At 43.2% G+C, this 13,611-nt stretch overlaps 1 protein-coding gene across 6 annotated transcripts in view; it reads left to right on the top strand.

The window, feature by feature from the left end:
* The window catches only part of SLC14A2 (solute carrier family 14 member 2), a 425,016-nt gene that overhangs the window by 393,930 nt on the left and 17,475 nt on the right, over nt 1-13,611 (top strand). For 5 of the 6 annotated variants that reach the window (XM_060613727.3, XM_060613732.3, XM_060613730.3 and 2 more), the window contains one exon: nt 226-4,229. In XM_060613727.3, coding sequence (XP_060469710.1) covers nt 226-408 — 183 coding nt within the window. In that variant the 3' untranslated portion in view covers nt 409-4,229. Of the gene's footprint in view, nt 1-225; nt 4,230-13,611 lie in introns of those variants that run through there. The other variant, XM_078435288.2, reaches the window with a different exon arrangement.

Here is a 13,611-nt window from a genome sequence, read left to right on the forward strand (position 1 = left end):
AAGTCGTACCTAGGCTGATTTTCAACTCCATCATTAAAAGATTCTGATTGTGCCCAAAGGTACCAATATCTCAGATTCCTAGACCAAACTAACCTTATCTTATGAGCCTAAAAACCGATGTCATCAATAGGGAAGGATCCCCATCCTCAGCTGCTACCACAGCCTTCTCCCCCAGGGTCCCTGGAGCCTAGGACCATTTTCAGACCCCAATGCTTTTGCTTCCAGATTGGTGTGCCGTCAGGCACCTGGGCCTTCTGCCTCTCCACCCTCATCTTCCTGCTCCTGACAACCAACAACCCTGCCATCTATAAGCTCCCACTCAGCAAAGTCACCTACCCAGAGGCCAACCGCATCTACTACCTGACAGTGAAGAACATTGAAGAAGAGAAGTCCCCCAGCGGTGACTAGCCCATTTCTAGGCTGAAATGCTCTTTGCCTGGACCTGGTGTCTGCTCCCTGTGGTCTCAACTCTGGGTCAATCAGCAGCAGCACTCACCTTCTGTGCCTCTCCTTGCACCTGTGTAACCAAACACACCTGTACCTCCCTTATCCTGATGGCTGATTTTTCTCTCTCTGCACAGATCACCATAACTATCCATGTGTGACATTAGAGAATGTTGGTATGAGCTTGCTGGAGTTAGAAGTAAGACATGTGCTTTAAATGTCATTGTCTTAAAGCAAAAACGTTTCTATTTAGTCTTTTGGGAAGATGATTACAAGATGATCTTCTTGGCATGTTTAAATAATAGATGCTGTAAAATTGAACTTGCTGAGTGGTTCCTAGGCAGATACAGAAACAGAGTGTGTGGAAATTCAGGGGATATGCACAAAGAGTTGAAGGTGCCTTAGTGCACTTAGCTAGTGGTTGATGGGCACACCCAGCTTTACAAAAAAAGAGGAATTTCACACTGATAGACTGTTAAAGTCAAAAGAGATCATTAGGGAATTGGGAGTGTCTAAATAGGATATTTCAAACATTCATTGGTCAGAGGAAAGGGCAAGATGATATCTAATAGCAGGAAGCAATTAATAAAGATTAGAATCCCATATATGAGTTTTATTATGGAGGATAAAATTATGAAGGATAAGCATTTCTCAGTATAAGTCAAACCAGCAACTTTGAGTAGAGATCTCAATTGAGAAAAGTATCTGAGTTCAATGTGTGAAAATCTGGGGAAATTTATTTCATTTTCCTATTTGCTTATGGGTGTTGGAAGCTTTATCAAGTCTGTGATACTTAAAACAAATGGTTAGCCTGAGTAGGACCAACAAGTATCCATGAATTTCATACTTTAACTTCCCAATTACAGCCATTAGCTTACATTCAGTCTTTATATGTAGATCAGGGCTCAGCAAACTTTTTCTGGAAAGGGTCAAATAGTAAATATTTTTTATTCTGTCTATAGAAAGACTCACTTGTGTCATTATAGCATGAAACAGTCTTGGACAACATATAAATGAATGAACATGGTTGTATTCCAAGAAGACTCTATTAAACAAACAAACTAGTTTGGACCCAAAAGCTGAACTTAGCCAGTGCCTGACATGGATGTTCACCATAATAATGGTTAGGAGCTTGTGGGCAGCAGGCCCATAGGACATCACCAAATTCTTTACAACAGACAGCCACATAACCATTTATATGCTGGGTGATACTGGAAGCTTTTTAGGAAAGTGAGATTACTATGACCAGAATCTGGAAGATCTGAGGCTCTTTGATAGACCCCAGGCACTAGGGGCTACAGTTTTAAACAGGCTCTCCTTCCACGGAAATGTCTGGGAGCCACCCCTAAGATTCCCCCTCCTCCATTCCCTCACTCTGTTTCCACCTCTGCCAACAGGCATACCACCATGAGAGAGGGGGAGAAACCTGACCTTTAGTACAGGAGTTTCCAGCAGGAAGAGCAGGGAGGCTCCTACAATCCCAAGCTTGGAGGGGAGTAGTGGTGAGGGCCAGAGGGTCCTGCCATTCTGAGATGCATGAACCCCTCTGTACAAAGGACGGGGGCTTCAGTTCCCTGCCAGGCTTCCAGGCAGGGCTAAATTACCCAAAAGGGAGGGGAGAGCCACCCCCAAAACATTCTAACAAGAGATAACAGAACCAGTTGACCTGTTCATTCATTATGGACAATTGCACCTGGAAACCTACTTTCCTTTCCTTTAAGCCCAGGAGACTCTCCACCCCAAGAACTGGATCTGATGGGAGCTGTGTTTAAACTGTACTTTGTATTGGATTTCCAGGACAGGAAAACTATTTGGGGGTGTATGTATGTATGTGTGTGTGTACTTGGACAGGAGTGTCTCTTGTCCGTCTCTTTCTCACCCCACGTCTCTGTCACTAACAAGGTCCACTTCAGTTACAGGTATTGGGTTTTTTTTTCCTCCCAAGTTCCCACTTTCACCCCTGTAGAAATTAAATGTTAACTGCATTGCCAGCTGTCAAATTCAATGAAGAAACATGGATAAAAGCTAAGTGGTTCAGAAAAAGGAAAAAGTATGTTCAGCAAAAACCATAGGGCCTCAGAAATTCTATAATACACTATAATAAAGATGGCCAGATATGTAGGTAGAAATAGGAAAACACCTACTAATTTAAAATAAGAAAGAACTGTCTGGATGAAGTATTGTGAATCACTGAATTCTTGCCAAGAGATGTTGTCCAGGAGTGATGAAATGTTTTCAAAAGACATCTTTTGGGATTAAGAGGCAGAAAATCGATGGTATTTCCCAAATGTGGTCAAACAGGCTCCTCCTGGAGCAGAACAAATCTTATTAAGCCAGCCTGGTGGGCAGATGCTTTGTGTCTCTCATGAGCATGGAGAAGGGTGGGGCAGAAATGAGAATTCCCCATCCCTCTAAGAAAAGTCAGCCCTATGCAGGTCCTGCACGTGGGCCATAAACAGATGCCCAGATGTCCTCTGAAGTAGCCCAAATAGTGATAGGGGGGTTGGAGAACTCCCTGCAGTGACCTTGTCCTGACTTCACCAGCTCCTTCCCATCCCACTGCCCCCCTGGATGAGTAGGGGCAGGAGCCTTAACAGCAGAGACACTACCACCAACATGAGGTTGCACAGGAGCGAGCCACCAGGAGAGAAGGAGAAGAGATTTGGGGTACACATCCCAGCTGCTTTGCTGCTATCATCCTAAACTCCAAGCAGCAGCTCTTGGGTGCACAAATGGTAGTTGGACGTAAATATGGCTGAACATAAATAGGCATTAAAAAGAGAAGGAATGTATGTTGGGCATCAGGGGATAGTAGAGGAGGTGCTGTCCTAACCTGTCCCAATCACACCCCCCTCCCTGTCTCCACTATTCCCTCCTCAGACCTTCGCATCTCCTCCCTCTGACCTCATCATCCCCACCCCCTTTCCAGTCTCCTCTACTCCTCATGGAAGAGCTCCACCGTCTGCCATGAAACAGTGTCGTTCTGCTGTATTTTTAAATGATCAATCTCAGCTCATCTTTCAGTCTTGTCTATGATAACTGACATAGCCAAGTTCCATTGTCAAGTTCTCTACGTCTTCTTGGTCAAAACTTCAGTTTGTTTGCTAAGAAATAATGCATCTTCTTTAGATTTAAACCAATGTTGCCATAGTGTTACTCATAATGTTCTCATACAGTAATTTCAATCCGTCCTGTATCTATGGCTCTCCTTTCTCTTTCCAGTCTTATGGAATTTTGCTCCCTCTTTTCCCTAATCAAGTATGTGAGGGGTTCATCCGTTTTATTGTCTTTTTCAAAGAAGCAGTTTGAGATTCATTTGCCCTTTCTACAGTTTGGTTTGTTTTCTATTTTATTGATTTCTTTCTCCTGTTTTCCCATAATTTATTTAAATGTTCATTTTCTCCTAATGTTTTAAAATTGATGTGAAGTTTCTTCATTTTACATCTTTCTCCTTAGCAACAAAGGCATTTTAAGGCTATTAATTTCCCCCTGAGTACAACTATAGCTGTGTGATATAGGTTTTGGAATAAAGTATTCTACTTTAATCAGTTTTTAAATAGTTTGTAATTTTAGTTTTGATTTCTCTTTGGTCCAAAAATTATTTAATGTATTGCTTAATTTCTAGCACTTGGGATCTTTTGATATATTTTAATTTTGTATATCTAGTTTTATTAGATTATGCGCAGAGAGGATGGCCTGTAAAATCTCTATTTTAAAATTATATGAATCTCTGTTTGTAGCCAAGTACTTGATTGATTTTGGAGATAAAAAATGCAAATTTTTGATTTGAAGGAAATACCTATTAAATTTATTTATTAATTGCATCATTCAGTTCTTCTATGTGCTTGTTTATTGTTTGTCTATAGGATCTTAATTCTGAAAAGAGTTTATTAAAATTCAACTATAATTGTATAGTTTCATGAAACTCTCTTTGCATTTTTATGACATTTGTCTCAAATATTTAGCAACTACCTTGCTTGGTGCCCAGTGACTATAACTGTCATTGATTTTTCATAAATGTTATCTTTTACTATTACATGCTACCTATTTCTATCCTCATTCATGCTTTTAACTTTATTCCAACCTGACATTAATGTTGCCATACCTATTTTCTTCCTAGTGTTTTCTTATCCCTTTGTTTCAACCTTCATCATTTTCTTTTAACTGTATTTCTTAAAAATAGCATTTAGCAAAGTTTTTGTATTTAACCTAATCTTAGTGTTTCTATAATTTAATAGGATAATTTAATCTCTTCCTATTTAGTGTAACCATCAATATGCTGGTTTTACTTCTTCCACCTTACTTTATTTTGTACCATTTATTTGTGATTACTGCTTTTGCTTTTTCATTTTCCTCATTTGGCAAGTTTGATCACGTTATTATCTTTTTCTTTCTTTCCTTTGTTCATTTGGAAGATCTACCATTCTTTTCCATTTCACTAGTCATTCTGCTTCTTTCCCAACACTCATGATCAAAAGTATATTTCTCTATTATTATATAAAAACAAGATGCCAAATAGTTTACCCTGACAAGATTTCCCACTTCTCCAATGCTCCTTCCCCACTCTGAGGAACTAAAGCCCATATGCCACTTTCACTATTCTCCTCCCCTATGCCCCCATTCTTACAATACTTTTACTTCTCCAGTATCACCCACCCCTGGATCTATGCTGAGATTATTTATCATTTTCAGTTTTTTTCTCTTACCTCTTATTTTTGCAAGAATCCTTCCTTGGCCTCTATGCCCCACATTCCCAGTAATTCTATCATTGTCCATTTGGAGTTCACTACGTATAGTGGACATGTTACTTTCTATCACTGTTTCCTCTATTCTGCACCTTCCCGTTTTGTTGTGATTCATTTGTTACTTGTTTAGAACCCTTGCTTGAATATTGAGTGTTTTGTTCAAATAATATGAGAGAATATGGGTGACGTGTTCTCAGACTCTGCACATCCACAAAGTTTCTTTGCCCTGCATGTGAATGGCATTTTGGCTGGGGGTCCCTGGGCCCCAGCCTTTCCTTCAGCTGCCTGTAACCATTGCTCTTTATTTTCTGGCTTTCAAGTGTTACAAATAAAAACTCTGATGTCAATTTCATTATTTTTTTCCTTTGTAAATAACCTGTTCTTTCTTTCTAGAAGATTGTGAGATCTTCTCCGTATCAGTGGATTTCAGGAATTTTATTAAGTAAAGCATAAGTGTGCGTCTTGTCTCATCAGTCCTGCCTTTAAATCTGCAACACTTAAATCTTTCTTCAGCTCAGCAGCTTTTCTTCCAACATTTGTCTGATTATTGCTCTTTCTCCATCCTTTCCTTCTTCTATATCCAGAATGCCTATTATCTACGTGTTCAGTCTCCTTGACCTCTGTTCCAAGTTGCTTTACCTCCTTCGCAGTTTTTACCATTTGTATTTTTGCTTTGCTTTGAGATATTTCTTCCATTTGATCTTGCAGGTCACTGATTCAAATCCCAACAGTAGCCTTTCTTTCCTTCAATTCAAGAGATAAGTTGAATTTTTTAGCTGAAAAAATTGTATGTTTCATTTCAGAAAATCTTAGGGATGGGGACCAAACTCCAATATCCATGTATGTTTATATTGTTTTGTTGTTGTTGTGCCCAAGGCCACTTGCCAATTTTCATGAGCCAAGGCCCTAGAAATTCTGCCTTATGGTCTGACCTCATTCACTCATTCATCCAGAAGACATGTATGAGGAACTATTAATATGTTACTCAGGTCTCTACTTGACAACAAACCAGGAAAGAATCAACCCAGCTCCTGCCTTCAAGGAATTCATTTTATGGGAATTTGCTTGGCCAGGTGAATAGTCTCACCTGAGGTGATGATGAGGATAACACCACAGATTGCCTAAGTCATGTAAGTTCACAGCACCAGTTTCATTATTTTGAGTGAATTATCTGGTTAGATTGGTCTTCTGTCCAGGAAAAGTATCAAGAAAGAAGGTAAGGGTCCCAAGAAGATTTCTGTGCCTTGTCTCTTGTCCTCTATCTTGCCATTAGCTGATGCCCAAACATTCCTAGCCATCCCCTCAGGTCAGGACTTTGAACCTGTTAAAATATAAACAATCCCGGGAAGGTAACATAATAAGCATGATCAATCATTTGCATCTTAAGTTGAAGGAGTCACTTCTGAGAATAGGTTGGATGAAAAAGGAGGGGAAAGTAGGAAAAAAGTGGGTAGCATACTTTGAGAGAGTCTTTGGCAATGGAGGACATGCTAGGTGAGGCCAAGCTGGGTGAATGAGGTCTGAAGCCCCGTTATTTCATCAGAAATGATAATGACACTGTTATATTTGGCTTGGAGAAGAAAAGAAATGGTTAGGACCATGGCTATCTGCAGTATGAGGTAATGCACATGGAAGAAGTCAGCTTACTCAGCATTACTTTAGAGGGTAGAACAAGGACAACTAAGTGGGAATGACAAGCAGGCAGACTTTGAATCAATGGATAAGGGTGCTTTTTCTCAATGCAAGTTGTCTGAGAAATAGTCCTGTGAGACCCTGAGTTCCCTGCTTTGGCAATACAAGAACAATGGCAGTACTAGACGCCTGTTGGGAATGCTTGCTTTGGGTGGGGGTAGACCAGATGACAATGTAGCCTCTCTCTTCCAACAATAGTTTCTGTGATATTCTGGCCCTGGATTCCTATAGAGGAATGAGAAAGAAGCATCACTGAGATGACAAAAAGTTAAGAATATGGAGATCAAATGTACCAAAAGCATATCATTGTTGCCTTTACAGATTTTCCTATAGCTTGACCTTTAGCCACTTGGTTAGTTTACCAAAATGCTCAACATGGTTGCTTGTGCAGATGCAAGTTGAGGGGCCAACATCACACAACTATGCCTTGTCCTTGAATTACTGTCCCCTATCACTCTCCCCTCTCGGGGAGTTCTTCTTTGGGTCAGTCTTCTAAGATCTGCCCATTTGGAAACTCAAATCTTCATGGCCTGCATTTGTAGTTACATCAAACCCATGTGCCCCAGTTTGTTTATGCTTCCTATATGAGTCTGAGCTTTGTTTCCTTGGGTCATAAAGGTTGTGAGAGTCTGGGGATAGCTATAATCCAAACTAGTTAGGAGTTGGCAGTTTCAGTGTGGGTATGCTTTCTACTCAATAAACCACAGTTTCATTTGGCAACTTGAAAGGCATTCACTTTTTATGTGAAACTGTTTTACTTGCCTGGCTTTTCCCGCCTCTTGCCATTCAAAGAAGATAGAAGAATACATAGGGAACACTTCTGTCCCTAGTGAAACCAGAATTGCAAGACTCCAAGGAGAGAGATGAGGAATTGCTAAAAAAAAAAAAAAAAAAAAAGTCTTTCTTACTCTCTGTAAATGGATAAGTAGGAGCCCCCAGCCCCCTCCTACAGCTGAATGGGCTGCCGGAACAGAATTAAGTGAAGGAAGTCGCTCTTTGGAGACCATCTAACTCAGCATGCATTTATTCCACCTAAACTCTGGCCTATGCTGGAAAAATCTGACCTCCCCAAGTTTAGCCCCTAGTGGTCAGTGCATCCCTCCTCCCTCTACAAGATTGGAAGTGTGGAGTTGAATGGACCCATGAGATCTGTGAAGAAAACTTAGTTCTGATGTGAATTCTGATTGAGGCTTTAAGGAAATAATCTGTAGAGATAGATGTCTTGGGGAGCCGTGGTATCTGAGCTGCAGCCTTCAGTAAGATCTATCTGGGACAAGATTCCATCTTGATCTTCTGTCTTACAGGACAGCACTTGATTGCCCCACCCTTAGTGTGTATGATAGATACTCTACATGTCTAAGTTGCCCACGGGCTGCATGTGAGCTTGTGAATGGCTCCTCAGAATTATTTCCTGTCTTTTCACACCAGTTACATGTTGTGCTCAGATGGCATATTTCCTGTCACTTCTAGGGCGGATGGATGCTTAGGGGTCTGGAGGGACTACACCACAAGAAGTTCAGGAGCCCTCAGGAAAGACCAGAGCAAGAGGATAACAGATAGGGCATGCAGGGCTGAGCCAAGGACTGCCAGCTGGGGAACAAGGAAAAGTGTCATTGGCAGACATCCATGGGCCCTGAGCTAGCAACACCAAAGTAGGGACCCTGCAGGGGACTGATCTCTAGTCAGCTCCACACCTGTCCCTGGAATGTTGGGCCCTCCAGCTCCTCCCCCCTTTGTTTGCTTTCCTTCTTCAGAAGGATCTCCGTGATCAGGACCCTTCTTTGGCAGTTCTAAAACACCTGGCATGGTGGGAAGGGGGCCTTTGACGTCAGTGGGGAGATTGTCTACTCAGGTGTAGCTAATTTCCTCAGTGTGAGGTTTTATTTCTAAACCTGGGTAGGCCACCTCACACCCCATCACTGACAGAGTATGTGTGTGTGTGCATGGAAGGGGTGCAGCAGGGGGGAGGTACACAAACCTGGGGCTGGCTGGGGCGGGGGTGGGGGGAATGATGCTTGACCCATCATACCACAAAGCCAAACAAAACATGTTTAGATTGGGCCCCCCTCCTCAAACTCCAGCCCACCAGACCCCACAGCCCTATGGGATGTGGGAGGGCCATCTTTCCTAATATATAGACCTCAAGTCCTTTCTGGAGGCAGGAGTTAGGTCATGCCCTTCTTGCTCTGAGAGGGTCTCATGGTGAGTCCCTGGGACCCCCATCAGGAAAAGTCAGAAGGAGGACAGGTCTGAAATTTTCCACAGAACCAGAAAGACAGCATCTATTATTGGACTATGCAGAAATTTCCATCAAGATGCTGATGGCAATACTGTTCCCCAGCCCGTGCCCTGCCTATATGGGGAATTAAGGGAGTTTATTGAGGTTCGAAGGCAAATTGGCCCCCTGAGGAGACAACACTTAGATGATTACTTTAAAGGCAAGTGCTAGAGCCAGTTTCTAATGAAAGGAGTAATTTAGGAAGGGCAGGGAAGCTCCTACTACACAATCCTTCGCTCTGCCCCTTTAAAGGAAACCTGCCTGATCAAAGCAGGTGGGAAAACCATGGTAGCCAGAGCCAGTCCTCCTCAGGGTGTGTAGAAGGTAATCTTTTGTCAGGAAGGCCAGTGTGAGAGCAAGCTGCAAAAAGAAGATTTGTCTTTCCTCTCCCTCCTCCTCCATGATACCCTTTCTCAACTGGAAGACGTGTGCCAGGCATAGGATCAAGGAATGTAAAGTGAACTTACAGAGGACCAGCAAGAGGATGGGCAGAAGGGATCCAGGAAGCGAAGGGCTTTGGGTTTAGAGGAAAGTCCAGCATCCGGAGTTGAGGACCAGAAACTCCACTCAGTCTGAAAGAAGCTTCTTGCCACATCCCAATGGTCTAGATTCCTCCAACCCTGTGCATAACATCAAAAGGAGCCCAGGTAAGAGGTCTTGTGGGAGAGAACTGAACCGTAGGTCCCCCCACCCCCACCCCAGCCAACAAGACCATCTGACTTTTCAAAGGAAGAGACAAAAAAAGAAAGGCTGATCTTTTTATCCCTTTCTTCTGTTGAGCTGTGGTGTCTGGGGAAGCTAGTCCTGAGATGGGGAATGTTACTAAGTATTCTAAAGAGAGTTTAGATTCTGGAAGCTTCTAGCTGAAAGAGCTATTAAATAGGTATAGTTCAAGCCCTTACTTTATAGATAAGGAAACCATGGTTTGTCCGAGGACCTGTCCAGATGATAAAAGAGCCTGGAAAAAAGTCCAGGGGTCCCAACTCACACCTCATGTGGTGATGGAACCACCACCTTCAATCCCCTTACTGAACTAGCTGCCCACTGGGTGAGCCTTCACACTATTTGTTATCCTTTCCACAATTTTGTGACCCAATGCTCTGACATCAGTGTGGTTCCTGGGGCAGCACCATGTGGACTTGAACTGTGGGGAGCTAATGCAGTAAATTTGAAAACTTCCTTCCCAGGCATCATTACCTGCTGTTTCCAGGGTGGAGGTACCTGGTCCAGGCATCTTGGCCCCTCTCCTCAGTACCCCTTCCTCAGACATGCCAATAGAACTAGACGATCTCAGTATATACAAACATCATAACATCCCAACTTAACAACCTGTACCTCTGGTGCTCCTCTCTTACACAGCCATCTTAGATTACTGTAGACATATTATGTGCAGTACAGAGAGTGTTTCTGGAAGACAGCCACCCCATAAGGAAGATTCCAGGATATTGAAGTTATCTTATCAGAGAATGGACAACCTTGTAAGGCATGCAATCTCCTCCAAAACTGGCACCAAAGGATGTGAGCTTTTGTGACCTTGCTGAGGGAAGGCTATCCTGTGAGGCTTGAAGATGCCTGTGGCCAGGCCTCTCTGTGGCCAGGCCTCTCTGCTAGCTGCCAACACCATAGCCTTGATATACCCCTTGTCTCAAACTTGTACAGCATCGACACCTCCCTTTAAGGCTAGAGGGAGAAAATTAGTTTACTCTCAAGTGCCAACTCTAAATAATTAGTATTGGTTGTCTGAGAATTGTGTTAAAAAGGAGTCTGAGGCTGTTTGGGGAACATATTGAGAGAGACTGCTATGACTAATTAGCTATGTCTGCCATAGATAATGGAGAGAAGGGAGGCAGAGGAAAGAGGATGTGGGGCAAGGGGTATGGAAACACCGCTACCAGAGAAGAAGCTGGTGTACAATGGCCCAGAACTTTCCCTGGCCTTTTATTTGGTGTCACAGATGCAATGATACACAGGTGGGTTTGGAGTGGGGGGGTGGGGTTGGGAGGTAACTCTTGTTTTGGGAGGAGTAACAAATGGATCTTGATGGTAGGTTCCAGATGTTCCATATGATGGACATTGTAAGTGATGTGTGGATGGCATCGATCCACCTGCAGGAGACAGTAACACCTGTTCAAAATCTGAGGAAGACAACTTGTAGAAATAATTTCGGTGTGGGCCTGCTTGATTAAAGATTGACTTTCAGTAAGATGGACTAGATCAGTTTTCATCCTCTGAACGATGTCATACATGGTTTGGGTTTGCTCGGTTCCTCTCAAAGAAATTACAATAGGCTTCAAAATTTGACAGCCTCCTCTACAAATTCTTTTTTAGCCCTGGTATTTGAATGGTTGACATTTTCTGTACGTTCGACGTCAGTAGAGGTATAAGTGCTATGGGACACTGCTCTCCAGAAAGTGTTTCTGAACAAATACTGTGGCTCATAACTGTTCTTTCCTTGTGTGAGTCAACGGGAGGAAAGCGTTGCTGGACTCTTGCCCATAAAAACACAGGATGGTGGCAATCCTCGAGGGCGGACACAGTGCCCCTGAAATGGCAGTGTGAAGCTACATGCATTGGGATGCTTAATAAAGCTTGTCAGAGTAGGAGAGCCGTGGCTCCTACACAAGGCAGGGAGGCCGAGGAGTTAGTGAGCCGCTAAGGTTTACCCACGGGCTATGAGGGACAGAGCTTTCCAACCGTGTATAGCAGAGCACACAGAGCTGGGCTGGCAGAGCAACCACTGGCCCTCCGAGGGGCCAGGTGTGCCTCGGCCAGGAGTCCGAGGGCCTACGCCCTCTGGCCATAAACAACATTATCTATTTACTGCACCGTGCCACACGCTATTTTCTATGTGTGCCATGATGTTAGGGGCAGAAAAAGTGAGTTATGAACAAAATTGCTCTTGGGCTATAGAACACCCAGCCCCACCTCTGAACCACTTAGGCCTTTGTGGCCACCCAGAAGGAACCTATGGAACATGCCGGTTATTGAAAACAAATCCTATCAAGCATGATCTCTGTCTTCAGTGACCTGTTTCTTTCTCTGTAATTAACCGGGTTCTTCCAGCCACTTTCACAGTATTCCTGGGTTTCTGGTTGGTTGGTCATGGATGGCCAAGCATTGTATCACCATTTATAAACTTCCCTTCTTGTATCCAAGTACCACGGAAAATAATCAGCTCTTACCCTGTAACCTGCAAAGCCCTACACAACTCAGCTATTACCTCTGTCAACCAATGAAAGACTCTCACCTTTATTTCAATATTTATCAAGCATTTAACAATTATGATGAGATGTATTATTCTTAAAAATAGTTCACACCCTGAAATATCCAATGATTGTTTGTTATACCATTCAGAGACTAAAATGTGTAGTATAATTACCCCTCATCAATTTATTCAGCAAATGCTTCTGAGTGCCTACAGAATACCAGGCTTATGGTAGGTGCTGGGGGAGCCGAGACAATCAGGTATAACCCAGGCTTCCAAGGACCTCACCATCCTGTGAAGGTGACAGACAAGAACACATAATTGACACTTGACAAGGTAAGAGTCAGTGAAGGCAGGTATAAAATGCCAGGTGTGCACTGGGACCAGGAGCCCTTCTGACTGAAGGAGGCAGAGGGTCATGTGCCATCCGAGGGACGTGACCTCACTGAAAAGGTATCTGATATGTGAGCCCTGCAAAATATTTCCCAGAGCCTTTTGTCTTATCTTCATAACAACATGAGATCGAAATGGAGGGTACCCCTCCAAAATATCTGCCATAGTTCCATATATTGAGTTTGCAAGGGCTGCCTATGGCATCTACACATTTCTTTCTGAGAGCCATGCCTGCATTGGAGAAACTGTCAATGAAAAACGCCATGCAGAGATGAGTGAGTCTGGTTCCTGGCCAGTGTTACTGTTGTTTTCTTTGTATCCCCCACCACATCAATGGAACATTTATTTTTGGAACATTTGATAGATGTGTTCATGATATTCTTGAAATCGCCTTTATCCATTATGAAAGTCCTGGGAATCTGACCCAAAAGCAGCAGTAAACTGCTATCCCCTTATCTTTAAGTATTTTCACAGCCGCGGGGAATGTGTTACTTTATCTCCAGTCTTCTTGGTGGCAATGTTCCCGCTTTTCTTTCTCAACTGTTATCCAGCACAGCCAGAGGGGCCACTGCCCTCCACCTGGAGGTGGAGCCCAGCACCCCAGTAATACCCGTCTGAGACCCAGAGCCAACCCTGTGTCAGGCCATATGTGGTGCCTCCTCCCCAGCTCACCCTAAATAAAGACCAAAATAAGTTGCCAAGGGAAGGAAAGATATTTCTTGTTTTTGCTTTTTGTGGCTGGGACATCAATGCTAGGACCACATAGTAATATGGGCCCTGCCCCACTTTCCTGGGACCTAAGCAGGTAGCAGAATCTGGGAGGCTAAAAATGAAGGGCCAGGGCATGAAAGGTG

Source organism: Panthera onca, chromosome D3 (assembly GCF_046562875.1).
Source record: "Panthera onca isolate mPanOnc1 chromosome D3, mPanOnc1 haplotype 2, whole genome shotgun sequence".
NCBI classification, from domain to species: domain Eukaryota; kingdom Metazoa; phylum Chordata; class Mammalia; order Carnivora; family Felidae; genus Panthera; species Panthera onca.